This window comes from Mauremys mutica, chromosome 4, assembly GCF_020497125.1.
Source record: "Mauremys mutica isolate MM-2020 ecotype Southern chromosome 4, ASM2049712v1, whole genome shotgun sequence".
NCBI classification, from domain to species: Eukaryota; Metazoa; Chordata; order Testudines; family Geoemydidae; genus Mauremys; species Mauremys mutica.
The window spans coordinates 158,882,566-158,908,168 of record NC_059075.1 but is presented as its reverse complement, the minus strand read 5'-3'; the positions used below and the strand labels follow the sequence as shown (position 1 = coordinate 158,908,168).

Genomic DNA, 25,603 nt, shown 5'->3' with positions numbered 1-25,603 from the left:
TTTCCCTTTATGAATAAACCTTTAGATTCTAAAGGATTGGCACCACCGTGACTTGTGGGTAAGATCTGATGTGTATATTGACCTGGGTCTGGGGCTTGGTCCTTTGGGATCGAGAGAACCTTTTCCTTTTATTGGGGTGTTGGTTTTCATAACCATTCATCCCCAGGACGAGTGCACTGGTGGGGATACTGGGAGACTGGAGTGTCTAAGGGAATTGCTTGTGTGACTTGTGGTTAGCCAGTGGGGTGAGACCAAAGTCCTCTTTGTCTGGCTGGTTTGGTGCCTTAGAGGTGGAGAAACCCCAGCCTGGGGCTGTGACTGCCCTGTTTGAGCAATTGGTCCTGAACTGGCACCTCAGTGGGGTCCCGCCAGCACCGCCTCGTCACACCTTGTCACAGACTCACAGATTGTGCCCACTCGTGGCCCCGGGCGGCCCGTGGGGGGTGCCCCATTCAGTGACACGGCCCTTATCGGGGGGCCACTCTCCCTCGGGGTCAGGCCCCTCCACCTCCTGGAGCCGCACCTCTCTGAGCCTCAGCACGTCTGTCTCTGCCGTGGGCCCCCCAGGGAGCCCCCTCGCTCTGGGCCCCCCGGGGCCTCGTCACCCCCCGAAGGGGACGCTCGCCCCCTCCCCCGTTCTCTAGCCCCCAGCGACTCTCCCCCAGCGTAACACAGGAGGTTTATTGAGGGTTGAACCCAGCACAGGAAACTCTCCGGCCTCAGGCCTGGCCTCCCTCAGCCCAGCACATCCCAGTCCCCCTGCAGCCGGGGGGCTCTGCCTGCTCCCCCCTCCAGCCCCGACCCCCCTGCTCCCAGCTGGGCCTCCGATACCCCCGGCCCCAGGCCCCCTCTGTCCATTGGCTTCTCTCCAGGGACACAGGCAGGCCTAGGTCTCCTCTCAGCCCCCTCTGGCTGGAGCCGGCTGGTCAGGTCACCGGGGTCGTCTCCCCGCAGCCCATTGTCCCCACTGGCCAGAACCGGCTGCGACTCCTGAGCTGGGTCTCTGGGTCCCCAGGTCACCGGGGTCTCCCTCCTCCAGGCCGTTGGCCGGGGTCCCGAGTCCCTCTCCAGTCCTGTGTCCCAACGAACTCCCTCTCCCCTCCCCTCGTTACACCCGTAACACCCGGGGACACTGAGTCCCACCCCATCCCCACCCCGCATGCAAACCCCTGGGAAACACAGAAAACCCCCCACTCCATCACAACCCCCTGTTAAGCTATTTTGTATAACCCGGTGTTAAGCTATTTTCATACAACTTTGTATCAGCTCCCTGGGTAGAGAAACTTAGAGAAAACTTTGTGTTAAGCCCTTGGGATAATGTTACTGCCCCTAAGGACAGTTACCGTAGAAGAAAAATGTCTTTTTGCTGGGAATAGAATAAGATCTGCCCCCCCCCCCCGAATCAATGGCCCTGTGGACTGAGCGAGGTGGGACTGAGGAAGGCGGGAAGGCAGCACCTCCAGCCGGCTGCACCCCTTGGCGAGGGGCTGGGAGCCGGCCCCCAGGACAGGAAAACCCGTCAGGTGGGCTCGTTAAAGACGAGCAGAGACACTGACGGCCTCGGGGGTTAGCCACAAGCCCCTTCCCTTGGAAACAAACACCCCGCGCAGCATCGGGACACCCCCAGGAGGAAGCAGCACGAAGGCCCAGCGGCCACAGACACAGACTTTGAAGCTGGGGCAGATTTGCATGAGAGGGAAGCTGCTATGAAGCTGAGGTGTCCTGCAGAGTCCCCCGGGGCTCGTCTTCTCCACGTGGAGCATCGATCCGGATCGGCAGAAGCCCGGTTCCACCCCTCCCCCAGTGGCTCCTTGCCAGGAGGGGCCCAGGAGACCTCGGCCGTTCCCTGTGCAGACCCCATCACCCCGGCCCTCTCGGCTCTGCACCAGCCACAGCCCCTGATCTCCCCCCCCCAGGCACGGTGGCAAAGCTCCTCCTCTGCCTTGGCGGGGTCTGCGCTTACCGGCGGATTCGCTCACCGCACAGATCCACCCTGTGGGTGGGGAAACAGCCCAGAGACCTTCCCCTCTGGGAGAGCCACAGGCCAGGTCCGTTCCTCCTGCATCGGATCAGGAGTGGGGCGGTTTGGGGGGAACCCGGGTTCCAGCCCAGGGCCCTGGGGGCTGCCGCTGTCTATGGTGCCTCCTGGTACAGCTGTGTGACAGCGACACCTCCCTGGGCTCCTTCCCCGTGGCCTCCTCCCGGCACCTTCTCTGGCCTCACCACCGGACCTGCCTCCGGGTGTCTGATAACGCTCGGACTCCTCAGTCCTCCGGCAGGATCCCTGCTCCCGCTCAGCTGCTCCTGCTCCCCTGGCCTGGCTGCAGTGAGCCCTTTTATAGCACACGAGGGGCCTTCATCAGAGCCAGGTGCTTACCAGCCTCCCCTGACCCTTAGCAGGTTGATTGGAGCCAGGTGTCTCATCAGCCTGGAGCAGCCCCTGCTCTGCTCACTCCGGGAACAGAAAACTGCTTCTCCCAGGGCCAGGATCTCTCCCTTCTCCTGCTCCGCTGGTCCCAGCTGGCCTGGGTCTGTCACAACACTTAAGAAAGGCACAGGGGAAACTGAGGCACCCACACAGCATGCAGAGAAAAGATTAGGAACATTCCCACTTTGTCACAACTTTATAATAACTTTATTCTAAACCTGCCGGATGGAGGTCAGGAAAACCCACGTTTCAAATACTCAGCGGTGGTCAGGACTAGGAGCAGAGTTTGAATTTTCGTTGTGTGGCAACCGTACCTTCAAGTGAGGGTCATTGCAGCTGTTGCTTTCCTGAAGGGTTAAAGTCGTTGGTTTCCTGGAGTTATTTGAAGTGAAGCTTTGCCCTGGTTTTCTCTTTGCTCCCGGTTCTGTTCAGTTTTCCAGGGCTGGATCTTTGGGAGGCTCCTGTGAAAAGCTCCCCAAGCCGAGCGGGATGAGCCCTGGCGAGGGCTCGTCAGCTCCAGGCAGCAGCCGTGAGTTTGACACAAAGGAAACGTAGCCGGCAGGTAGCAGCAGTTGAGAGAGAAGGTTTTATTTTCAGCTCCGAGGGCGGCTCTGGGGGTCGAAGCAGGCGGGAACCCCCACCCCACGGTTTTTATCCGGGCTCTGAGAGCAGAGGGGGGTCGTTACCTGGTCTTGCAAAACCCAGGCCACCGAGAGCGGGTTCAGGCCCCCCAGCAAGGGCAGAGCGGCTAAACAGGGCCGACGAAGCCGGGGAAGCCGGGCCCCGGGCCCCCTTCTGCACCGCCGGGCCCTGGTAATTTGTACCAGCTCCCCGCCACCCCCCATCGGCCCTGACAAAACCGGAATTTGTCCCCGCGGTGCCTGCCGCTTTGCTCCGCGTGCCCAGCGGATGGCGGGAGGGCCCTTTTCGGCTGCCGTTAACCGTTGGCCGGGTGTTCACGCGCCAGTTCTAGGCGGTAACTGGCTCCAGCTCCGGCTTTCGCTCTGAAATTCTTTCCCCTTCGCTCCCCTGCGATGGAGCCGCAGCTCCTGTCTCCGGATGTGCTCTGCGAACTGTCCATTTCCCCCTTCATCCGATTTACCGACGGCCACTTCTCCCTCCGGGCGGCCACTTCTCCTGGCCTGGCACCGTCTGGGCCCCGGGTTAACCGGAGCCTGGCTTTCCTCGCACGGTGGCGGCTGCACGGCCGTGGCCCCCGTTTCATTTCTGAATTTCGCTGCGGTCGCCTCTGGCCAGTTCTCTCCCCACTCTTCAGGCACGGGGGGGCGACCTGAAGCCTCCCGTTCACTGCCCATGTTTGTAACAGGGGACGCACAGCTCGGGTTTTGCTGATTTTTACAGCTTTTGCCAATGGTTTATTCCGTTCCCGGCCTCGCTCTCCGGACTGTTTGCCCCCCGGCTAGCAGAGCGGGAGCCCGTCCCAGGCCTCCGGGGCGTCTCCTGCTTCTGTGAACTCGTTTTGTTTCGGTTACTTGCCCCGCCAATTTTGTGGCGTGTTGTCGTGACCATTTACCAGCCACGGGCGTAGTTTGCAGTATTGTGCATTTCTTACGCTGATTTTTCGAGGCTACAGCGAGTCTCCAATTTGTGTTTCTTCCCCACGATGGTTTTTATCTCTGTCTGGCAACGCGCCAGACGTCCAAACCTTGTGGGGCTTTTCGGGGAGGGGTTAAGGGGGTTTCCTAGCTCGCAGCTTTCTGCCCTGTCAGACACGATTCCTGCAGAGGGCAGCTGGCTCATGGGACGAAGCTGGGGATTTTGGTGGAGTTTTATATGAATAGCGTGTGTGTGCCTCAGTTTCCCTGTGTGCTGCAGGTTTCACAGGGTGGTGGGAGAGGGTTGGTGGTTGCAGAGGACCAGGTGTGACCTCGTCTGGCAGCCGGGACCCCCGGACAACGGCCTGGAGATGGGGAATCCCAACAACTGGTGACCTGGAGACTAAGAGGCCACCCCAGGTCGGGGGTCAGCCGTTCTGGCCAGTGGGGACAATGGGCTGCGGGGAGAGGACCCCGGTGACCTGACCAGCCGGCTCCAGCCAGAGAGGGCAGAGGACGGAGGAGAGCAGAGGAGGCCCAGGCCTGCCTGTTTACGACCCTGTGTCCCTGGAGAGAAGCCAATGGACAGAGGGGGCTTGGGGCCGGGGGTATCGGAGGCCCAGCTGGGAGCAGGGGGGCTCTGGGCTGGAGGGGGGGGCAGGCAGAGCCCCCCTGGCTGCAGGGGGACTGGGATGTGCTGGGCTGAGGGAGGCCAGGCCTGAGGCCGGGGAGTTTCCTGTGCTGGGTTCAACCCTCAATAAACCTCCTGTGTTACGCTGGGGGAGAGTCGCTGGGGGCTAGAGAACAGGGCGGGGGGGGGGAACGTCCCCTTCAGGGGGTGGAGGCGCCGGGGGTCTGGAGCGAGGGGGCTCCCTGGGGGGCTCACGGCAGAGCCAGACGTGCTGAGGCTCAGAGAGGTGGGGGGGCCTGACCCCGAGAGAGGGGCCCCCCCAGAAGGGCCGTCGCACTGAAGGGCCCCCCCCACCGACCGCACGGGGCCACGAGTGGGCGCGACGTGGCAGCCCCTGGGCTCCAGTTCCCGACTGCGGGTTCTCCCTCCTCGGAGCTGACCCAGACGTCGGGGGCTTCGCAGCCGCCTCCGCCAGCCCCATTTCCTTCTCCTGCTGAGCACGGGATCCGCTCACCCCCTCACCCCCCTGCAAAGCATGCCCCCCCCCCCCGCCGGGGGCAAGTAACCAGCCGGGCCGGGCCGCAGCTGAAACGGGCCAGACCGGAGCCAGCGCCCCCCAGCCCATCCCCCAGCCCCGACCCAGCACCCCCCATCCCACCCCCCATCCCTGACCCAGCACCCCCCAATCCCACCCCCCCAGCGCCGACCCAGCACCCCCCAATCCCACCCCCCAGCCCCGACCCAGCGCCCCCCATCCCACCCCCCAGCCCCGACCCAGCACCCCCCAATCCCACCCCCCAGCCCCGACCCAGCACCCCCCATCCCACCCCCCAGCCCCGACTGCGCACCCCCCAGCCCACCCCCCAGCCCCGACCCAGCGCCCCCCATCCCACCCCCCAGCCCCGACCCCCAGCGCCCCCCGATCCCACCCCCCAGCCCCGACCCAGCGCCCCCCGATCCCATCCCCCCAGCCCCGACCCAGCGCCCCCCATCCCACCCCCCAGCCCCGACCCAGCGCCCCCCGATCCCATCCCCCCAGCCCCGACCCAGCGCCCCCCGAACCCACCCCCCCGCGCCGACCCAGCGCCCCCCAGCCCACCCCCCACCCCCGACCCCCCGCGCCCCCCATCCCCCCCCCCCGCCCCGACCCCCAGCGCCCCCCGATCCCACCCCCCAGCGCCGACCCAGCGCCCCCCGATCCCACCCCCCAGCGCCGACCCAGCCGCTCCCGCCCAGGGCTCGGGGCCAGCGCCCCCTAGCGGGGAAAGGTCCCGGGGCCGGTGGTTTCTCGTGTTGCCTCCTGCTGCCACCTAGTGGCCGGTTCCGTTCCGCGCCCCGGCGCAGGGCGGGTTTGGGGGCCGGGGTGGGGGGGGCCCCGGGGGGGGGCCCGATCCCGCAGGGGCCCCGGGGGCGAACGCGCCGAAGACACAAGGAGGAGCCGGTTTGTGCTGGTGCCAAGCGGCGGCGGGTTTATGGAGCCGTGACAGGTGCGGACGCGGAGGGGGGGGGACCGTGGGGGGGCCGCACGGGGGGGGGCGGCCGTGGCAGAGGCAGCGAAGGGGGAGGACGGACGGACCGACGGAGGGAGGGAAAACCCGCCCGGCAGCCGCGGGGGGGGGCGGGCCCGGCCGCGATGAATCAGGCTCGAGGGGTGGGTCCGTCTTCTGCCCCCCCCGGGATCCTCTGCCCCCCCGGCTGCCCATGGCCAGCCCCCCCCCCCCCGCCAGGACACCTGCCTACGAGCCGCGCGGGCAGCGCGGGCAGCGCCCGGGGGCGGCGGCCCAGTGGAAGCCCAGGGCGTCGATGAGGCCCCCGGCGCGGCCGCTCAGGAAGCGCAGGACGGTGCCGGGGTGCAGCGGGGCCGCGTTGAAGCTGGTGCCCGTGTCCTTCCCGAAGGAGAAGCTGCGGCCCCGGTCCGTGGTGAGCACCAGCCGCCGCAGGTAGCGCTTGTACTTCCCCGACGCCTGCACCACGGACTCGCCGGGGTGCAGCGCGACCTCCTCCAGGTCCCCCCAGGAGCCGCCCACGTACTCGCTCCACTGCGACCCGTAGCGCACCTGCAGCCTGGGGGAGACGCGCCTCAGTCCCGCCCCCAGCCCCCCAGCCCCGCCCCCAGCCCCCCAGCCCCGCCGGGGCCCCTCACTCCCGACCCGCAGCCACCCCAGCCCCGCCGGGGCCCCTCATTCCCGCCCCCCCGCCCCGCCGGGGGCCCTCACTCCCGCCCCCCCGCCCCCCAGCCCCGGCCCCAGCCCCCCAGCCCCGCCCCCAGCCCCCCAGCCCCGCCGGGGGCCCTCAGTCCCGCCCGCAGCCCCCCCAGCCCCGCCGGGGGCCCTCACTCCCGCCCCCCAGCCCCGCCGGGGCCCCTCCCGCCCCCCCCCAGCCCCCCAGCCCCGCCGGGGGCCCTCCCTCCCGCCCCCCAGCCCCGCCGGGGGCCCCTCACTCCCGCCCCCCAGCCCCGCCGGGGCCCCTCAGTCCCGCCCCCAGCCCCCCAGCCCCGCCGGGGGCCCCTCACTCCCGCCCCCCGCCCCCCAGCCCCGCCGGGGCCCCTCACTCCCGCCCCCACCCCCCCCGGGGCCCCTCACTCCCGCCCGCAGCCCCGCCGGGGGCCCCTCACTCCCGCCCCCCCGCCCCGCCGGGGCCCCTCACTCCGGCCCGCAGCCCCCCCGCCCCGCCGGGGCCCCTCACTCCCGCCCGCCCCCCCCCAGCCCCCCCCGGGCCCCTCACTCCCGACCCGCAGCCCCCCAGCCCCGCCGGTGCCCCTCACTCCCGACCCGCAGCCCCCCAGGCCCGCCGGTGCCCCTCACTCCTGACCCGCAGCCCCCCAGCTCTGCTGGTGCTCCTCACTCCCGACCCGCAGCCCCCCAGCTCTGCTGGTGCCCCTCACTCCCGGCCTGCAGCCCCCTGCTGCCCCACCTGGGGCTCTCACTCACCCCACGATGAACAGCCAGTTCACTCGGATCCGAATGGCGGTGATGGGCCCATCCAGCTGGTTCCCAGAGTGAGAAAATCTCTTTCCTCCGCCCCCTCCGTACTCCCCGGAAAAGGACGAGCGGCTGACTTGGAAAAGGATCCAGAGAGGAAAGGGTTAAAGGGGGTTCCAGCCCCGCTGCTCCCCGCAGCACGGCCCCCCCGCCCCTCCCCCCAAACTCACTCGCGTTGCCAGCGACGCCCAGGCAAAGGGCCAGGAGGAGGAGGAAGCGAAGCATCCTGGGGAGACAATGGGGCAAGGAGGTTATTCCGGGCAGGTTTTCATTCATTTGGGGCTGGGGGGCCGGCCCCTCCCCCCCCCGAGCCAGCCTGTCCCGCCGTGGGGCCGGAGGGGAGCTGGTGCCCCCGGCGGGAGACAGGCCCCAGGTCCCATCACTCACGCCGCGTCTCTCCGTCGGCGTCGGCGCTGGGAGCTGCCCGGGGTGACCCCCGCTCTTATAGCCGCCGTGGGGAGAGGCTGACGCAGGCAGGCGCCGGCTGCGCAAACATCGTAAACCTGGGCCCCTCCCCACCCGCTGGCCCACTGGCCCCAGGAGCCGGTCGGGGCCATCTGCCAAGCGGAGCAAATGGATCTACACTGGGGACACCCCAATAAATACAGCTGGGGTGCAAGAGCAGAGAGCACCCCCTGCTCCCCCCTGCAGAACAGCCCCCCCCAGCAGCACCCTGGGGCCGGCCCTGGCTGGCAGGGGAGAGCGCCCCCTGCTGAGCCCCCGCCCCGCTCCCTGCACCCCCCAGATATGGGCTCGGACCCGTGTCCGGACATCAGCTACCGTCAGCTCAGCGTCTATGGGCCCTGGTTGTCGAGGAGGCTAACGGCATTGGGGGCTGTATAAGTCGGGGCATTGCCAGCAGATGGAAGGACGTGATCGTTCCCCTCGATTCAACATTGGTGAGGCCTCATCTGGAGACTGTGTCCAGTTTTGGGCCCCACCCTACAAGAAGGATGTGGATAAATTGGAGAGAGTCCAGCAGAGGGCAACAAAAATGATCAGGGGGCTGGAGCACAAGACTTATGAGGAGAGGCTGAGGGAACTGGTTTCAGAGTAGCAGCCGTGTTAGTCTGTATCCGCAAAAAAACCAGGAGTACTTGTGGCACCTTAAAGACTAACAAATTTATTTTAGCATGAGCTTTCGTGAGCTGCAGCTCACTTCTTCGGATGCATAGAATGGAACACACAGACAGGAGATATTTATACATACAGAGAACATGAAAAGGTGGAAGTATGCATTATTAGACTCTGCCTGTTGGTATGCATACTTCCACCTTTTCATAAATATCTCCTGTCTGTGTGTTCCATTCTATGTTCCATTCTATGCATCCGAAGAAGTGAGGTGCCACAAGTACTCCTGTTTTTTTTGAGGGAAGTGGGATTGTTTAGTCTGCAGAAGAGAAGAGTGAGGGGGGATTTGATAGCTGCTTTCAACTACCTGAAAGGGGGTGTCACAGAGTGTGGGGGAGTCAGGCCCTGCACCCCTGGGCTCCCTGCGATTGACCAGGACTCTCAGCCAGCCAGGAAAGCAGAAGGTTTATTTAGACGACAGGAACACAGTCCAGGACAGGGTCTTGCAGGCACAGATAACAGGATCCCCCCTGTTAGGTCCATCTGGGGGCCCCATAACCCCCCTCGGGGATCAGAGCCCGGTCTCTGCCTCCCCTCTGTTCTCCAGCCAACTCCAGTCTGCCCAGCCCCCTCCGGCCCCTCCTCTCTCCTCCGCTTCTTTCCCGGGCCAGGAGGTCACCTGACCCCTTTGTCTCCAACACCTTTAGCCAGCACCTTTGCAGGGAGGGGCCCGGCCATCCGTTGCTAGGAGACAGAGCTTCAGGCATTTGCTGCATGGACTTTTGCTGCTAGATCCTTAGGATCTGTCCCCAGCCCCCAGTGTGACCAGTCCCACTTCGTCACAGGGGGTTCCAAGGAGGATGGAGCTCGGCTGTTCTCAGGGGGGGCAGATGACACAACAAGGAGCAATGGGCTCAAGCTGCAGTGGGGGAGTGTGACGGTGCCCGTGGGAGCCAGCTGGGGTCACGCAATCAGGGTGAGCTGCAAACAGACCGGGGCAGACAAACCCCAAACGCTGGTGGTTATTCCAATACTTAGAGTTACCAACCAGCCCAAAACAGCTTCTACAGCACCTCCCTGGGCACTCAGAGTCCAAACCCCGCAGTTCCCTTCAAGTGCCCAGCCTCAGGCCTCCGGCCAGACACACCTGTCAGAGATGATGATGATTCCTGAGAATCTTACTTCATCATATAAAAGAAAAGGTTCTTCCAGTCCCAAAGGATCAGCCACATACCCAGGTCCAATTATAACTTAGATCTCACCCAAAATACACACTATAGTCAATTCTTATTAACTAAGCTAAAATTTATTAAAAAAGAAAAAAGAGAGAATGTTGGTTAAAAGATCAATCTACAGACAGACTTGAATTCAATTCTTGAGGTTCAGACACAGCAGAGATGAGCTTGTAGTTGCCAAAAGTCCTTTTAGAAATAGTCCAGAGGTTACAGTCCAATGTCCATATTCAGGGTGGCTCCAGTCAGTGACTGGGGATCTCAATCCTTGTGGCTTAAGGTTTCCCCCTCTTGAAACCCAAAGCAGATCTGAGAAGAAGCAGGATCGTGTCCCAGGCTTTTGATACATTTCCAGCAGCCTTTTGGCCTGAGAAAACAATAGGCTCAACTCCTTCTCCCAAATATCCTGACAATTAGCACAGGGTAATTTACCCATTAAACAGTTCAGATCCAGGTTAGCACAACCTTCAAAGAGACACAGAGACAATAACACTATTTCACTCAAGTATCATCATAAATGTTAATATTCCTTTTTTGACCTATGAATTAAAACTCTAGCAATAGACAAGCCTTGTTTGCTGACATCACAAGACCTGAGCAAACATCTCCCCTTGAGATCTCTAACAATGCCGGCTGCATTTCAAAGCTCTGTTCATTTACAGATCTTCCTAACCCGTCCTCAAGGTTCACCCCTGGGTCAGGTCAGTCTGGGAGGTGAGTTAATTAACTCTTTCTGGCCCTGTCACCTTTCAATGAGATATTATATCACACTCATAAGGTCACAGGGAGGTTTAGGTTGGATATTAGGAAACACTATTTCCCTAGGAGGGTGGTGAGGCACCGGGATGGGTTCCCTAGGGAGGTGGTGGAATCTCCTTCCTTAGAGGTTTTTAAGGTCAGGCTTGACAAAGCCCTGGCTGGGATGATTTAGTTGGGTTTGGTCCTGCTTTGAGCAGGGGGTTGGACTAGATGCCTCCTGAGGTCCCTTCCAGCCCTGAGATTCTCTGGTTGTAAGAAGAACGTCTTTCGGAGGGAAGGGATTGAAACCCCAGAAGGTCTCAACGCTGTGCCAAGTCCTGCAAACGGAGGAGACCCCCATCAAAGTGTCCCATCAAGTTCTGGGGGCCCTGTCTCAGTTTCCCCTCGCCCCAGCTCTCCTCCCCCCTGTGACCAGTCTGGACTCCTGCGTCAAACTCTGGGCAGGGACGCTGGAGCCGGTGTGGAGCCGGGTGGCCGAGGGGGGAACCGGTCGCACTCCCCCCCTGCGCTGGGGGAACAGTCCAGGAGCTACGGTGGGTGAAGCCATGTGAATTTGGAACAAAAGCATCCACACAGGGCTGAACAGAGGTTAATGAATCCACTTGAAAGTCACCATTTTGGCTGGGTCAGATTAATTTCTGTCCCCATGTAGACAAGGCCTTGGGAAGTGAAGTGAAACCAAGTTAGAAAGAGAGCACCCCCAGAGGGGTTTACTGACTCTGCTGAAATGAACTGGCATTTGCTCCCCTGGCTGTGCCCGTGTGGACACACTTCCCCTGGTTCAGCTGAACCCGATTCCAAAGTTTAGCCAGAACAAAGGGCTCTCCCTGGAGTCACTCCAGATTAACTCCAGATGTGGCTAATCTCATTCCAGAGGCAGGATGATTTGTTCCTCAGCCCCCTGGCAAACCCCCCCCCCCACTCCCTGCAGCACAGCACCCGTTTGAGACGCGGGGGGGTGGGTGCTGGGAGGGCAGGGAGTTTCCGAGACCCAGGGTCAGGCCGGGATGCAGCTGGTGCCAGCACACGGCCCTGCCCGCTGGGAACACACACCCCACCCAGCGCTCGGCACACAACCTGGGCACGAGGGAACAGCCCAGGGGAAAGTCCAGGGGAGGGGTTGGAGAAGAGCTGCCCCCCCTCGAGGGGAAAGGTCCCATGTTCCATTCCCCCCCCGGTGAAATACGAATGTCACACAGTTGGGGTGTTACGTTCTCAGCCCTTCAAAAGGACATTAGGGGGACAGCGGGAATAGAACCCAGGAGTCCTGGCTCCCAGCCCCCCCTGCTCTAACCCACCAGCCCCCACTCCCCTCCCAGAACTGGGGAGAGAACCCAGGCGTCCGGGCTCCCAGCCCCCCCCCCCCCCGCTCTAACCACTAGACCCCACTCCCCTCCCAGAGCCGGGGAGAGAACCCAGGAGTCCTGGCTCCCAGCCCCCCCTGCTCTAACCACCAGCCCCCACTCCCCTCCCAGAGCCGGGGAGAGAACCCAGGAGTCCTGGCTCCCAGCCCCCCCTGCTCTAACCACCAGCCCCCACTCCCCTCCCAGAGCCGGGGAGAGAACCCAGGAGTCCTGGCTCCCAGCCCCCCCTGCTCTAACCACCAGCCCCCACTCCCCTCCCAGAGCCAGGGAGAGAACCCAGGAGTCCTGGCTCCCAGCCCCCCACCACTCCAGCTCCCTCCCGCTCCCCATACGCCCCGTCTGCCTGCTGACGTTTACGCGCTGGGCTCAGAGCGACACCGAGGCAGGTGGAGCCGCAGCCCAGCCTGGGGAGGGGCTCGGCGTGACCCCGCACTCAGCCCCGGGGGTGTTACTCCCTCCCGCCAAACAGCCCCGTGGAGCTCGACGCTCGTCTCCGGCGCTGCCCGACAGCCGCTGACCCAGGGAAGGACGGTCCCCCCGGCCCGGCTGCCCCTCGGTGGGCAGGTGCCCTCTGGCGTTGGCCTGGTCCCCCCACAACCCGCCCTGCGGATGTCCAGCCCCGGGCACGGGGGCGGCTCGGGCTGAAGCGGACGGAAAAGCGCCCGGCTCAGGCTGTGCGGGGGGTGACGCCACGGACCGGTCCCGGAGCGTCCCAGCGAGCCGGCCCAGAGCGACGAGCGCGGTGCCGGATCCCAGCCTCGGGGCGCCGGGAACGAGGGGGCTTGCAGGACCCCGCTTGGCCACAGCCCAAGGAAGGTGACAAGACGCCACCAAATCTGAGGCTAACAAAAGTCTCTTTTCAAATGCGTCCGTGGCTGGCGCTCGCTGGAGCCGCGTGCGAAGGGACCCGGGGCCTTGGCCGCAAAGCGGGTTAATGGGCGTTGTAAAGTGATGAATGTTTACACAAAACTAACAAAAGCTCCCCCCCCCGCTCCCCCTCTTGTGGCCTTTCGGGTCTGGGATCGGAAACGGCTCTAAAGGCGGGAGGGAAACGCAAACCCGGGGCCCACGCAGCGTGTGGAAGGGCTGGAGGTGACGTGGCAAAAGCTGCATCGTAGAAATCAAAGCGGCGGCTGCTCCGCCAAACGCCAGCTCGATTCCCGGCTGCTCGGGCACGAAGCGTCATTTCAAACCCAACCCCCGCGCGCCAGCAAACGCTTGGGGGTTCTGTAATCGTCCCCTTTCGGCGCCGTGTTGCCCGGGCTTCCGGCAATGCTGCTGTTGCTGGCTGGGTGGGGGTTGCAGGGCTTTGGGGGGTGCTGCTTTGGCAATGGTTTTTCCTTGTCATTTTCGCAACGGTTTTGTTGTTGTTACAATGTTTTTTTTCCCCTTGTTGTTGTGGTTTTGCAATGGGCGTGTTGCTGATTTTGCGGTTTTGCAGTCTTTTTCCTTGTTGTTTTTGCAACGAATCACAGAGTATCAGGGCTGGAAGGGATCTAGTCCAACCCCCTGCCCAAAGCAGGGCCAAGCCCCAGACAGATTTTTACCCCAGTTCCCTAAGTGGCCTCCTCAAGGATTGAACTCACAACCCTGGGTTTAGCAGGCCAATGCTCAGACCCCTGAGCTCTCCCTCCCCCGCTAATGGGTGTGTTGCTGATTTTGTGTTTTTTGCAGTCTTTTTCCGTGTTATTTTTGCAATTTTTTTGGCTTTGTGTTTTTGCAATTGTTTTTTCCATGTCATTCTTGCAATATCTTTGCCCTGCTCTTTTTCAGTGGTTTCTCCTTCTTTTTGCCATTTTTTTCCTGGTCGTTTTTGCACCGTGTTTGTGGCTGATGTTGAACTTCTGCAAGCTTGGTCATGGTTTTCAAGCGTTTGGGGGTTTTGTGTTTTTGCCATTTTTCATCCTTGTGATTTTTGTGATGTCTTTGTTGTGGGTTTTTGCGATGGTTTTTCCTGGTTGTTTTTGCCGTGGTTGTGTTGTCGTTGTCCGGGCCGTTTCTGCCCCGGCGGGTTTGCCAGGGCGTTGGTGCTGGTTTTGGGGGGGGGTTGCCGTGGCGTTCCCTTGCTGTGGTTTTGCAATGGCTGACTGCCCCCTTTGCCTTTGACATCCCCGAGTTTCGTCGCCAGCCCAGCTGTGGGGATGCCACGGGGGCCTCGTGCTGCGACAGGTGGCCGGGGCCAGAAAACCCTGCGGCGAAATGGCCGTCGGGGCTACGGGTTTTCCCCACGCCGCTTCGTGCTTCCCGATCTCAACCGGCCAAGAGCAGCAGGTTTTTTCTTTCTGCCGTGGCTGAAGTCGGGGGCGAGCGCTCAGCCGGGTTCACCTCGGGGACGCCGAGCGGCCATTTCTGTGCCGTGGGCTCTGAGACTGGCAAAACCCGCGGGGGGCGACGCGCTGGGCGATCCGGCTAACCGGGCGCGTCTCCTTTGCCGGCTCTCCAGCCGCTCCGCCGGCAAAGCGGCGACCGCGGCGGCCGGGCCCGGAGCCGAGCGGGTGCGTAACCCAGAGCGATTCATGGTAAGAGCCGGGCCCAGGACTCTCCAGAACCGGCTCCAGGCCCAGGGGCGGCGAGATGGGATCGAAGGTGCTGGACGGACCCGCCACCCGCCGCTCGCCCAGCCACACACCCGGCGGCGGAGCGGGGCAGCCGGGGGCCGGGGGGGGATAAGGGGGCTCGGCACCCCCCGGCCACAGCACTCGGTGACGCCGCCCATCAGCTGTCGGGGGGAGGGGGCAGAGCAGCGAGTGGCAGGTGGGCGGGGCCTCAGGGGAGGGGGGAGAGCGGAGGCGGGAAGAGGTGGAGTGAGGGCGGGGGCTCAGGGGGAGGGGCGGTGCAGGGGCGGGGCCTCAGGGGAAAGGGGCGGGGCAGGGGCGGGGCCTCAGGGGAAGGGGCGGGGCCACAGTTCAAGCAACTGAGCAGTTCAATTTACCAGTTTACTGTCTGTGTAACCCCAGCCGCCCCCACCCATCCACCCCCCCCAGCCCCCCCCAGCCCCCCATCTATCCACCCCCCCAGCCCCACACAGCCCCCCATCTATCCATCCACCCCCCCACCCCCCCCCAGCCCCACACAGCCCCCATCTATCCATCCACCCCCCCACCCCCACCCCCACCCAGCCCCCTTCTATCCACCCCCCAGCCCCACACAGCCCCCATCTATCCATCCACCCCCCCACCCCCACCCAGCCCCCTTCTATCCACCCCCCCATTCACCCATCCCCACCCAGCCCCTTCTATCCACCCCCCCACCCCCACCCAGCCCCCTTCTATCCACCCCCCCAGCCCCACCCAGCCCCCCATCTATCCACCCCCCCAGCCCCACACAGCCCCCCATCTATCCATCCACCCCCCAGCCCCACCCAGCCCCCTTCTATCCACCCCCCCATTCACCCACCCAGCCCCTTCTATCCACCCCCAGCCCCCCCCAGCGCCACACAGCCCCCTTCTATCCACCCCCCCAGCCCCACACAGCCCCCATCTATCCCACCCCCCCATTCACCCACCCCCACCCAGCCCCCTTCTATCCACCCCCCCAGCCCCACCCAGCCCCCTTCTATCCACCCCCCCAGCTCCACACACCCCCTCTATCTATCCCCCCCCCACACACACACCCTCATGCCCCCTCCCCCCCGATTTCTGTCCGGGGGATTTTTCCCAGCTGGGCGGAGTCTTCCTCCCTCCCCCCCCCCCCCCCCCCCCCCGCCGTTGCCTTTAACAAAGGACCAGCCGGAGCCGCCGCCTCCCTTCGCCGCCGCGGGCCTGGGGCCGCTCCCGGAGCCCATCGCGGGGGGACCCCCCGGCCCCCCCCGGCACTCCGCCCCCCCCGCGCCCCCAGCCCTGCGCCCCGCCCCCGGGCTTGGGGGGATGGGTGCGATTTCAGTCCTGGGGGGGCCTGTGCCCCCGATCTCCGCCCTGCCCCCCCAGCCCAGCCGGGATTGTTTACAGTAGGGTCTTCAAGTGCAGCCCCGGCCGCCAGCTTCTCTGCCCCGACACATCCAGAGCCCCCCTTCCCTGCCCCTCAGCCCCCCAAATCCCTGCCCCACCGCCCCCCAATTCCCTGCCCCTCAGCCCCCCAAATCCCTGCCCCCAAATCCCTGCCCCACCGCCCCCCAATTCCCTGTCCCTCAGCCCCCAAAATCCCTGCCCCCAAATCCCTGCCCCACCGCCCCCCAAATCCCTGCCCCCAAATCCCTGCCCCACCGCCCCCCAATTCCCTGCCCCCAAATCCCTGCCCCACCTCCCCCCAAATCCCTGCCCCTCAGCCCCCCAAATCCCTGCCCCCAAATCCCTGCCCCACCGCCCCCCTTCCCTGCCCCTCAGCCCCCCAAATCCCTGCCCCCAAATCCCTGCCCCACCGCCCCCCAATTCCTAGGCCCCCCAGTTCCCACCCCAGCCCCGCCGCATCCTGCCCACTCCCCCAGACACCCCCATACTCCCAGCAGCCCCCCCGCCCCGTTAGGCTCTGCCTGTCATCCCATCCCCCAACCCTCCGCTCCGGCCTTCCGGCTCCAGCCCCCCCGACCCCCGCAGCTGCCCCCCAATGGCCTTCCAGGGCCCCAGCCCCGCGCTCCAGCCCCAGCTCTGCAGCAACGTCCTGGGGGCGCTGACCGGGCTGATCCAGCCCCCCCTGGCAGCGGGGCTGGGGGCGCCCCAGAAACGCTACTGCCCCACTGGGGTGCAGGGGGGGGCACCCCAGACCCCGCCGGCGCCCGCCCCAAAGACGGTGCAGCCCGAACCGGATCGACCCATCGGCTACGGCGCCTTCGGGGTTGTGTGGTGAGAGCGGAGGGTCTGGGGGGGCTGCCGGGCGGGAGTGAGGGGCACCGGCAGAGCTGGGGGGCCGGGGGCTGCGGGTCAGGAGTGAGGGGCACCGGCAGAGCTGGGGGGGCCGGGGGCTGCGGGTCAGGAGTGAGGGGCACCGGCAGAGCTGGGGGGGGGCAGGGCTGGGCTAGCAGGGGCTGCGGGTCGGGAGTGAGGGGCACCGGCAGAGCTGGGGGGGCCGGGGGCTGCGGGACAGGAGTGAGGGGCACCGGCAGAGCTGGGGGGCGGCAGGGCTGGGCGAGCAGGGGCTGCGGGTCGGGAGTGAGGGGCACCGGCAGAGCTGGGGGGGGGGCTGCGGGTCAGGAGTGAGGGGCACCGGCAGAGCTGGGGGGGCCGGGGGCTGCGGGTCAGGAGTGAGGGGCACCGGCAGAGCTGGGGGGGGGCAGGGCTGGGCTAGCAGGGGCTGCGGGTCGGGAGTGAGGGGCACCGGCAGAGCTGGGGGGCCGGGGGCTGCGGGTCAGGAGTGAGGGGCACCTGCAGAGCATGGGGGGCCGGGAGCTGCGGGTCAGGCGGGAGGGGCACCGGCAGAGCTGGGGGCGGGCAGGGCTGGGCTAGCAGGGGCTGCGGGTCGGGAGTGAGGGGCACCGGCAGAGCTGGGGGGGCCGGGGGCTGCGGGTCAGGAGTGAGGGGCACCGGCAGAGCGGGGGGGGGGCAGGGCTGGGCTAGCAGGGGCTGCGGGTCGGGAGTGAGGGGCACTGGCAGAGCTGGGGGCGCAGGGGACTGCGGGTCGGGAGTGAGGGGCACCAGCAGAGCTGGGGGGCCGGGGGCTGCGGGTCGGGAGTGAGGGGCACCGGCAGAGCTGGGGGGGTCGGGGGGATGCGGGTCGGGAGTGAGGGGCACCGGCAGAGCTGGGGGGGTCGGGGGGATGCGGGTCGGGAGTGAGGGGCACCGGCAGAGCTGGGGGGGTCGGGGGGATGCGGGTCGGGAGTGAGGGGCACCGGCAGGGCTGGGGGGGAAGGGGCTGCGGGTCGGGAGTGAGGGGCACCGGCAGACCTGGGGGCCGGGGGCTGCGGGTCAGGAGTGAGGGGCACCGGCAGAGCTAGGGGGGTGCGGGGGCTGCGGGTCGGGAGTGAGGGGCACAGGCAGACCTGGGGGCCGGGGGCTGCGGGTCAGGAGTGAGGGGCACCGGCAGAGCTAGGGGGATGCGGGGGCTGCGGGTCGGGAGTGAGGGGCACCGGCAGAGCTAGGGGGGTGCGGGGGCTGCGGGTCGGGAGTGAGGGGCACCCTGTCTCTGCCCAGGTCGGTGACGGACCCCCGGGATGGGAAGCGGGTCGCGCTGAAGAAGATGCCGAACGTTTTCCAGAATCTCGTCTCCTGCAAACGGGTTTTTCGGGAACTCAGGATGCTCTGTTACTTCAAACATGAGAACGTGAGACGGGGGGGGGGGAGTTTGGGGGGGCTCTGGCGCCAGGATGGGGGGTGATAGGGAGGGTTTGTGGGGGGCTGCGGAACATGGGGGTTGCGGTGGGGGCTATGGGTGGGGGGGCGTTTATGAAGCGGGGGGGGCTGCCGTGGGGCTGGGGGTTGCAGTGGGGGGTAGGGGGAGCTGCAATGGGGCTGGGGGTTGCAGTGGCGGGCGGGGGGCTGCCGTGGGGCTGGGGTTTGCAGAGGGCGCGGGGGGCTGAGGAGTGGCGCGGGGTTGCAGTGGGGGGGGGGGGGGGCTGCAATGGGGCGGGGGGTTGCAGTGGCGGGCGGGGGGCTGCCGTGGGGCTGGGGGTTGCAGTGGGGGCGGGGGGCTGCCGTGGGGCTGGGGGTTGCAGTGGGGGGCGGGGGGCTGCCGTGGGGCTGGGGGTTTCAGAGGGGGGCGGGGGGGGCTGCAATGGGGCTGGGGGTTGCAGTGGCGGGCGGGGGGCTGCCGTGGGGCTGGGGGTTGCAGTGGGGGCGGGGGGCTGCCGTGGGGCTGGGGTTGGAGTGGGGGGCGGCGCGCTGCCTGGGGGCTGGTGAAGCAGTTGGGGGTAGGGGGAGCTGCAATGGGGCTGGGGGTTGCAGTGGGGGTGGGGGGGCTGCCGTGGGGCTGGGGGTTGCAGTGGGGGCGGGGGGCTGCCGCGGGGCTGGGGGTTGCAGTGGGGGGTGGGGGGGGCTGCAATGGGGCTGGGGGTTGCAGTGGCGGGCGGGGGGCTGCCGTGGGGCTGGGGGTTGCAGTGGGGGCGGGGGGCTGCCGTGGGGCTGGGGGTTGCAGTGGGGGGCGGGGGGCTGCCGTGGGGCTGGGGGTTGCAGTGGGGGGCGGGGGGCTGCCGTGGGGCTGGCTCTGGGACCCTGTGGGGGTATCTGGGGTCTCACCCCCCGGGCCCCTCAGGTGCTGTCGGCAATGGATATCCTGCAGCCCCCCCAGATCGACTGCTTCGAGGAGATGTATCCGCCCCCCGTGGGGGAGGGGCGGGGGAGCCGTGGGGGGGCTGCCCTGGGGGGTAACCGGCGGCAACAGGAGGTGCCGGGGGTGGTTAGGGGTCTGGGGGGAGTGGGGCTTATCGGGGCGCCCTCATAGCCACCTGCTGACGGAGGGGAGGGCTGGGGCTGTGGGGGAGGGGAGCTGGGCGGCTGTGGGGAGCTAGGGGGCCGTGGCAGAGGGGCCTGGGGGGGCATGGGGCTCTGCTACGTGCTGACGGAGGGGAGGGCTGGGGCTCTGGGGGAGGGGAGCTGGGCGGGGGGGACTCTGGGGGCTGGGAGCTGGGGGGGCTGGGAGCTGGGGGGGAGGGGAGCTGGGGGCCATGGGGCTCTGCCCCCCGAGCCGCACCCTTGACCCCCGGCGGTAGCTACGTGCTGACGGAGGGGAGGGCTGGGGCTCTGGGGGAGGGGAGCTGGGCGGGGGGGGCTCTGGGGGCTGGGAGCTGGGGGGGAGGGGAGCTGGGGGCCATGGGGCTCTGCCCCCCGAGCCCGCCCTTGACCCCCGGCGGTAGCTACGTGCTGACGGAGCTGATGCAGAGCGACCTGCACAAGGTGATCGTGTCCCCCCAGCCGCTGAGCGCCGAGCACATCAAGGTCTTTCTCTACCAGATCCTGCGCGGTGAGACCCGGCCCCCCCCAACCCCCCCCGGGACCCCAGAACCCCCCCAAACCCCCCACGTTCCCCCAGAGCCTCCCAGACACCCCCAGTCTCCCCAGGCCCCACAGCCCCCGAAACGTCCCCGTTCTCAGGGGCCCCCAAATATCCATCCTCAGCCGCCCCGAAACCCCGTCCCCAGGGCACTCCCCTCCCCCGGCCACCCGGCGTCCCCCCGTACGTCACCGGCCCCTCCCCCGCTTCTCTCGGCACGGGCGGGGGTCCTGGGGGGATCCCTGAGCAGGGAGAAGGGCAGGTTGGGGGTCCCAATCCCAGCCCCCCCCAACGCTGCCCCCTCCCCCAGGGCTGAAATACTTGCACTCGGCCGGCGTGCTCCATCGGGACATCAAGCCGGGGAACCTGCTGGTGAACAGCAACTGCATCCTCAAGGTGAGACCCCCCCAGCCCCTCAGCCTCTGGGAGGGGACCCAGGCGTCCGGGGGGACGGCCCCCAGACACCGGACAGGGAAAGGGACCCAGGCGTCCGGGGGGAGGGCCCCCAGACACCGGACGGGGAAAGGGATCCGGGGGGACGGCTCCCAGACACCGGACGGGGAAAGGGACCCAGGCATCCGGGGGGACGGCTCCCAGACACCGGACGGGGAAAGGGACCCGGGCATCCGGGGGGACGGCTCCCAGACACCGGACGGGGAAAGGGACCCAGGCGTCCGGGGGGACGGCTCCCAGAGACCGGACAGGGAAAGGGACCCAGGCATCCGGGGGGACGGCTCCCAGACACCGGACGGGGAAAGGGACCCAGGCATCCGGGGGGACGGCTCCCAGACACCGGACAGGGAAAGGGACCCAGGCATCCGGGGGGACGGCTCCCAGAGACCGGACGGGGAAAGGGACCCAGGCATCCGGGGGGACGGCTCCCAGACACCGGACGGGGAAAGGGACCCGGGCATCCGGGGGGACGGCTCCCAGACACCGGACGGGGAAAGGGACCCAGGCGTCCGGGGGGAGGGCCCCCAGACACCGGACGGGGAAAGGGACCCAGGCGTCCGGGGGGAGGGCCCCCAGACACCGGACGGGGAAAGGGATCCGGGGGGACGGCTCCCAGACACCGGACGGGGAAAGGGACCCAGGCATCCGGGGGGACGGCTCCCAGACACCGGACGGGGAAAGGGACCCGGGCGTCCGGGGGGAGGGCCCCCAGACACCGGACGGGGAAAGGGACCCGGGCGTCCGGGGGGATGGCTCCCAGACACCGGACGGGGAAAGGGACCCGGGCGTCCGGGGGGACGGCTCCCAGACACCGGACGGGGAAAGGGACCCGGGCGTCCGGGGGGACGGCTCCCAGACACCGGACGGGGAAAGGGACCCGGGCGTCCGGGGGGACGGCTCCCAGACACCGGACGGGGAAAGGGACCCGGGCGTCCGGGGGGACGGCTCCCAGACACCGGACGGGGAAAGGGACCCGGGCGTCCGGGGGGACGGCTCCCAGACACCGGACGGGGAAAGGGACCCAGGCGTCCGGGACTGTTCCACTAGGGGGCCCCTAGTGCTCCCCAGAATCTGAAATGGGCAGGGGACCCAAGCGTCCGGGTCGGGCTCCCCGCAGCGTTCCCAGGCAGTGGGGGAGGGGCTGGGCGGGGGACCCAGGCGTCCGGGCTCACCCCCTGCCCACGGCAGATCTGCGACTTCGGGCTGGCGCGGCTGGAGGAGCCGGACGAGGGGCAGCCCATGACGCAGGAGGTGGTGACCCAGTACTACCGGGCCCCCGAGATCCTCATGGGGACCCCCCACTACGGCCCCCCCATCGACCTCTGGGCCGTCGGCTGCATCTTCGCCGAGCTGCTCGGCCGGCGCGTCCTCTTCCAGGGCTCCAGCCCCATCCAGCAGGTGGGGCCGGCGGGGCAGCCAGGGGGGAGGGGATCGGGAGGGGGGGCAGCCGGGGGGGAGGGGATCGGGATGGGGGCCGGCGGGGCACCGGGGGGGGGAGGGGATCGGGGGGGGCCGGCGGGGCAGCCAGGGGGGAGGGGATCGGGGGGGGGGGCCGGCGGGGCAGCCAGGGGGGAGGGGATCGGGGGGGGGGGCCGGCGGGGCACCTGGGGGGGAGGGGATCAGGAGGGGGGCCGGCGGGGCAGCCAGGGGGGAGGGGATCGGGGGGGGAGAGGAGGGGAGGTGGGGGAGGAGAGGTGGAGGGAGGGGCTAGTGGGGGGTGGGTTGCATGGGGGGAGGCTCTCGCACCCCCCATTAACTCCCCCCCCAACACCCTGCAGCTGGACCTGATCACAGACCTCCTCGGCACCCCCCCGCCCCACGCCCTGCGCTCGGCCTGCGAGGGGGCCCGGACCCACGTGCTGCGGGGCGCCCACAAACCGGTGAGCCCCGGGGGGGGCTGGGGGCAGTCGGGGCTGGCAGGGGGAAGCGGGGGCTGGGATCGGGGCACTGGGAGAAGTGGGGGACTGGAATCGGGGCTGGGCCGGGAGAAGTGGGGGGCTGGAATTGGGGGGCTGGGCCGGGGGAAGTGGGGGGCTGGAATTGGGGGGCTGGACTGGGGAAGTGGGGGCTGGGCCGGGGGCGATTGGGGGACCCGGGGGAGGGGAGCCCCACTCAGGCTCCGTGTCCCCCAGCCCGCGCTGTCCGTGCTGCATCTGCTCTCGGGGGAGGCGACCCACGAGGCCGTTCACCTGCTCTGCCGCCTGCTGGTCTTCGACCCCGTGAGTCACCCGGACACCAGGGTCCCTTTCCCATCCCTGGGAGTGCTGGGGGACCCCACCCGGACACCTGGATCCCTGGGAGCGCTGGGGGTCCTCGCCCGGATGCCTGGGTCCCCTCCCTGTCCCTGGGAGCACTGGGGGTTCCCTGCCCGGATGCCAGGGTCCCTTCCCCATCCCTGGGAGCGCTGGGGGTCCTCGCCCGGATGCCTGGGTCCCTCCCCATCCCTGGGAGCACTGGGGGTCCTCCCCACCAGATGCTGGAGTCCCTGGGAGCACTGGGGTTCCCTGCCCGGACGCCAGGGTCCCTGGGAGCACTGGGATTCCCCCTGGACGCCGGGGTCCCTGGGAGCACTGGGGGTTCAGATTCCGGGATCCCTGGGAGCGCTGGGGGTTCAGACTCTGGGGTCCCCGGGAGCGCTGGGGGTTCAGATTGGAGCACTGGGGGTTCAGACTCCGGGGTCCCTGGGAGCTCTGGGGTCCCCCCCGGCTGCCGGGGTCCCCGGGAGCGCTGGGGGCTCAGACGCCGGGTCCCCGGGAGCGCTGGGGCTCAGACGCCGGGTCCCCGGGAGCGCTGGGGGTTCAGACTCCGGGGTCCCCGGGAGCGCTGGGGTCCCCCCCGGACGCCGGGGTCCCACGCTGGCTCTCGCAGGCGCGGCGGCTCTCGGCGCGGGCGGCGCTGGCTCACCCGTACCTGCAGGAGGGGCGACTCCGCTACCACACGTCCATGTGCCGCTGCTGCCACAGCCTGGGCTCGGGGCGCGTCTACGCCAGCGAGTTCGAGCCCCCCGCCGCGGCCCCCCACTTCGACGACGCCTACGAGCGGGGCCTGCGCTCCGTCGGGCAGGCCAAAGGTGACCCCCGCCGCCCCCTGCCCCCCCGGTGCCCCCCGGTGCCCCCGCATGCTGAGCCCCCCGCCAGGGCCCCCGCCGCCCCCCTGCCCCCCGGTGCCCCCACAGGCTGACCTCACCCCCTGCTGCCCCCCAGTGCCCCCGCATCACCCCACACACCGACCTACCCCTGGGGCCCCCACAGCCCCCCTAAAACTGACCCTCACCCCTGGGACCTCTTGCTGTGACCCCCAAGCCCTGACCCCCCTCCAAACCCCCCACTGTCCCCCCAAACACTAGCCCCCCTCACATGAACCCCCCCAGACCCCCTCCGGCTCCCACAGCCGCTGCCCACCCCCACAAGGGACCCCCCGGTTTGGATCTGTTCCCCCGACCCCCTCTCCAGCCCCCCACAGTGAATTTCTGCCCCGCGACCCCCAGATCTGGAGCTGCCCCCCTCTCTTGCAGAGCTGGTTCACAGCTTCATCCTGGAGCAGCAGAAGGGGGCGCGGGTCCCCCTGTGCATCAACCCCAACTCGGCCGCCTTCAAAACCTTCATCCGGTGAGTGCCCCACGGCGTCCCCCTCTCTGCCCCACGGCGTCCCCCCTCTGCCCCACGGCATCCCCAGCTCCTCCCCACAGCGTCCCCCCTCTGCTCCATGGCCCCCCCGCCCCACGGCACCTGCCTGCCTGCGCCCCACGGTGCCCCCCCATCTCCATCCCACAGCGCCCCCGCCAGCCTGCGCCCCACGCCTCCCCCACTACCTCCCCCCATGGCGCCCGCCACACAGTGTCCCACTGCTCCAACCCACAGCCAGCCCCCCATCCCGCCCCACAGCACCTTCACCAGCCCCCCACCCTGCTCCCCGCAGCTCCCCAGCCAGCCCCCCGGCTGGGTTTGACCCCTCGTTCCCCCGCAGGTCGACGGCCTGGCATTCGTCGAAAGCTTCCAAGAAGGACGAGAGATGAAGGCGGCTGGAGCAGCTTTGGGGTTCGGGGGTGGCCAGATGGAAGGAGAAAGGGGGGGCTGGAGCCCCCCGGCCACAGCGGGACGGACCCCGAATCGCCTGCTGAACTGCTGGGGAAAAGTCAAGGGTCCCGAACCTGAAATCAAAGGGACCCTCGAGTTCCCCCTGAACCTCCCTGCACCCCCCAACCCCCTGAGTCTGCACTGGGAATACGCCCCCCCGAGCCCCCCCGAATCCCCTGAGTCTGCACTGGGAATACGCCCCCCCGAGCCCCCCCGAATCCCCTGAGTCTGCACTGGGAATACGCCCCCCCGAGCCCCCCCAAACCCCCTGAGTCTGCACTGGGAATACGCCCCCCCGAGCCCCCCCGAATCCCCTGAGTCTGCACTGGGAATACGCCCCCCCGAGCCCCCCCGAATCCCCTGAGTCTGCACTGGGAATACGCCCCCCCAACCCCCTGAGTCTGCACTGGGAATACGCCCCCCCGGACCCCCTGAGTCTGCACTGGGAATACGCCCCCCCGGACCCCCTGAGTCTGCTCTGGGAATACGCCCCCCCCGGACCCCCTGAGTCTGCACTGGGAATACGCCCCCCCAACCCCCCCAACCTCCTGAGTCTGCACTGGGAATACGCCCCCCCAAACCCCCTGAGTCTGCACTGGGAATACGCCCCCCCCAACCCCCTGAGTCTGCACTGGGAATACGCCCCCCCAAACCCCCTGAGTCTGCACTGGGAATACGCCCCCCCCAACCCCCCCACCCCCTGAGTCTGCACTGGGAATACGCCCCCCCCAACCCCCTGAGTCTGCACTGGGAATACGCCCCCCCAAAGCCCCTGAGTCTGCTGTGGGATTTCGCCCCCCCCAACCCCCCAATCCCCCTGAGTCTGCAATGGGAATACGTCCCCCCGTACCCCCTGAGTCTGCACTGGGAATACGCCCCCCCCAACCCCCCAAACCCCCTGAGTCTGCACTGGGAATACGCCCCCCCAACCCCCTGAGTCTGCACTGGGAATACGCCCCCCCAAACCCCCTGAGTCTGCACTGGGAATACGCCCCCCCAACCCCCCAAACCCCCGGAGTCTGCACTGGGAATACGCCCCCCCAAACCCCCTGAGTCTGCACTGGGAATACGCCCCCCCCAACCCCCCAAACCCCCTGAGTCTGCACTGGGAATACGTCCCCCCGGACCCCCTGAGTTTGCACTGGGTATTAGCCCCCCCGTACCCCCTGAGTCTGCACTGGGAATACGCCCCCCC

At 67.5% G+C, this 25,603-nt stretch overlaps 2 protein-coding genes across 2 annotated transcripts; one reads left to right on the top strand and one right to left on the bottom strand.

Moving 5' to 3' along the window:
* Positions 1-6,351: 6,351 nt before the first annotated feature.
* On the bottom strand, positions 6,352-14,540 carry LOC123369189 (zymogen granule membrane protein 16-like). Its single transcript, XM_045014548.1, has 4 exons — positions 14,437-14,540; positions 7,767-7,822; positions 7,546-7,672; positions 6,352-6,679 (listed from the first exon to the last, which is right to left on the bottom strand). The coding sequence occupies exons 1-4, from the start codon at positions 14,538-14,540 to the stop codon at positions 6,352-6,354; spliced, it is 615 nt and encodes a 204-aa protein (XP_044870483.1).
* Positions 14,541-16,363: 1,823 nt separating this feature from the next.
* Positions 16,364-24,617, top strand: LOC123368186 (serine/threonine-protein kinase NLK2-like). Its single transcript, XM_045012755.1, has 11 exons — positions 16,364-16,800; positions 18,085-18,214; positions 19,142-19,197; positions 19,743-19,849; positions 20,190-20,275; positions 21,521-21,730; positions 22,111-22,212; positions 22,465-22,551; positions 23,201-23,402; positions 23,847-23,940; positions 24,299-24,617. The coding sequence occupies exons 1-11, from the start codon at positions 16,565-16,567 to the stop codon at positions 24,345-24,347; spliced, it is 1,359 nt and encodes a 452-aa protein (XP_044868690.1). The 5' UTR covers positions 16,364-16,564; the 3' UTR covers positions 24,348-24,617.
* Positions 24,618-25,603: the final 986 nt, after the last annotated feature.

What these genes read in the sequence shown, in the direction of transcription:
- LOC123368186 (XM_045012755.1), top strand. Translation starts at nt 16,565, where the DNA reads ATGGCCTTCCAGGGCCCCAGCCCCGCGCTCCAGCCCCAGCTCTGCAGC. An exon ending in CTCCGTCGGGCAGGCCAAAG is followed by an intron (nt 23,403 to 23,846) that starts GTGACCCCCGCC and finishes CCTCTCTTGCAG; the next exon opens with AGCTGGTTCACAGCTTCATC. An exon ending in GCCTTCAAAACCTTCATCCG is followed by an intron (nt 23,941 to 24,298) that starts GTGAGTGCCCCA and finishes GTTCCCCCGCAG; the next exon opens with GTCGACGGCCTGGCATTCGT.
- LOC123369189 (XM_045014548.1), bottom strand. Translation starts at nt 14,540, where the DNA reads ATGAATCGCTCTGGGTTACGCACCCGCTCGGCTCCGGGCCCGGCCGCC. An exon ending in CGGCAAAGGAGACGCGCCCG is followed by an intron (nt 7,823 to 14,436) that starts GTTAGCCGGATC and finishes TTGTCTCCCCAG; the next exon opens with GATGCTTCGCTTCCTCCTCC. An exon ending in AACTGGCTGTTCATCGTGGG is followed by an intron (nt 6,680 to 7,545) that starts GTGAGTGAGAGC and finishes CGTCTCCCCCAG; the next exon opens with GCTGCAGGTGCGCTACGGGT.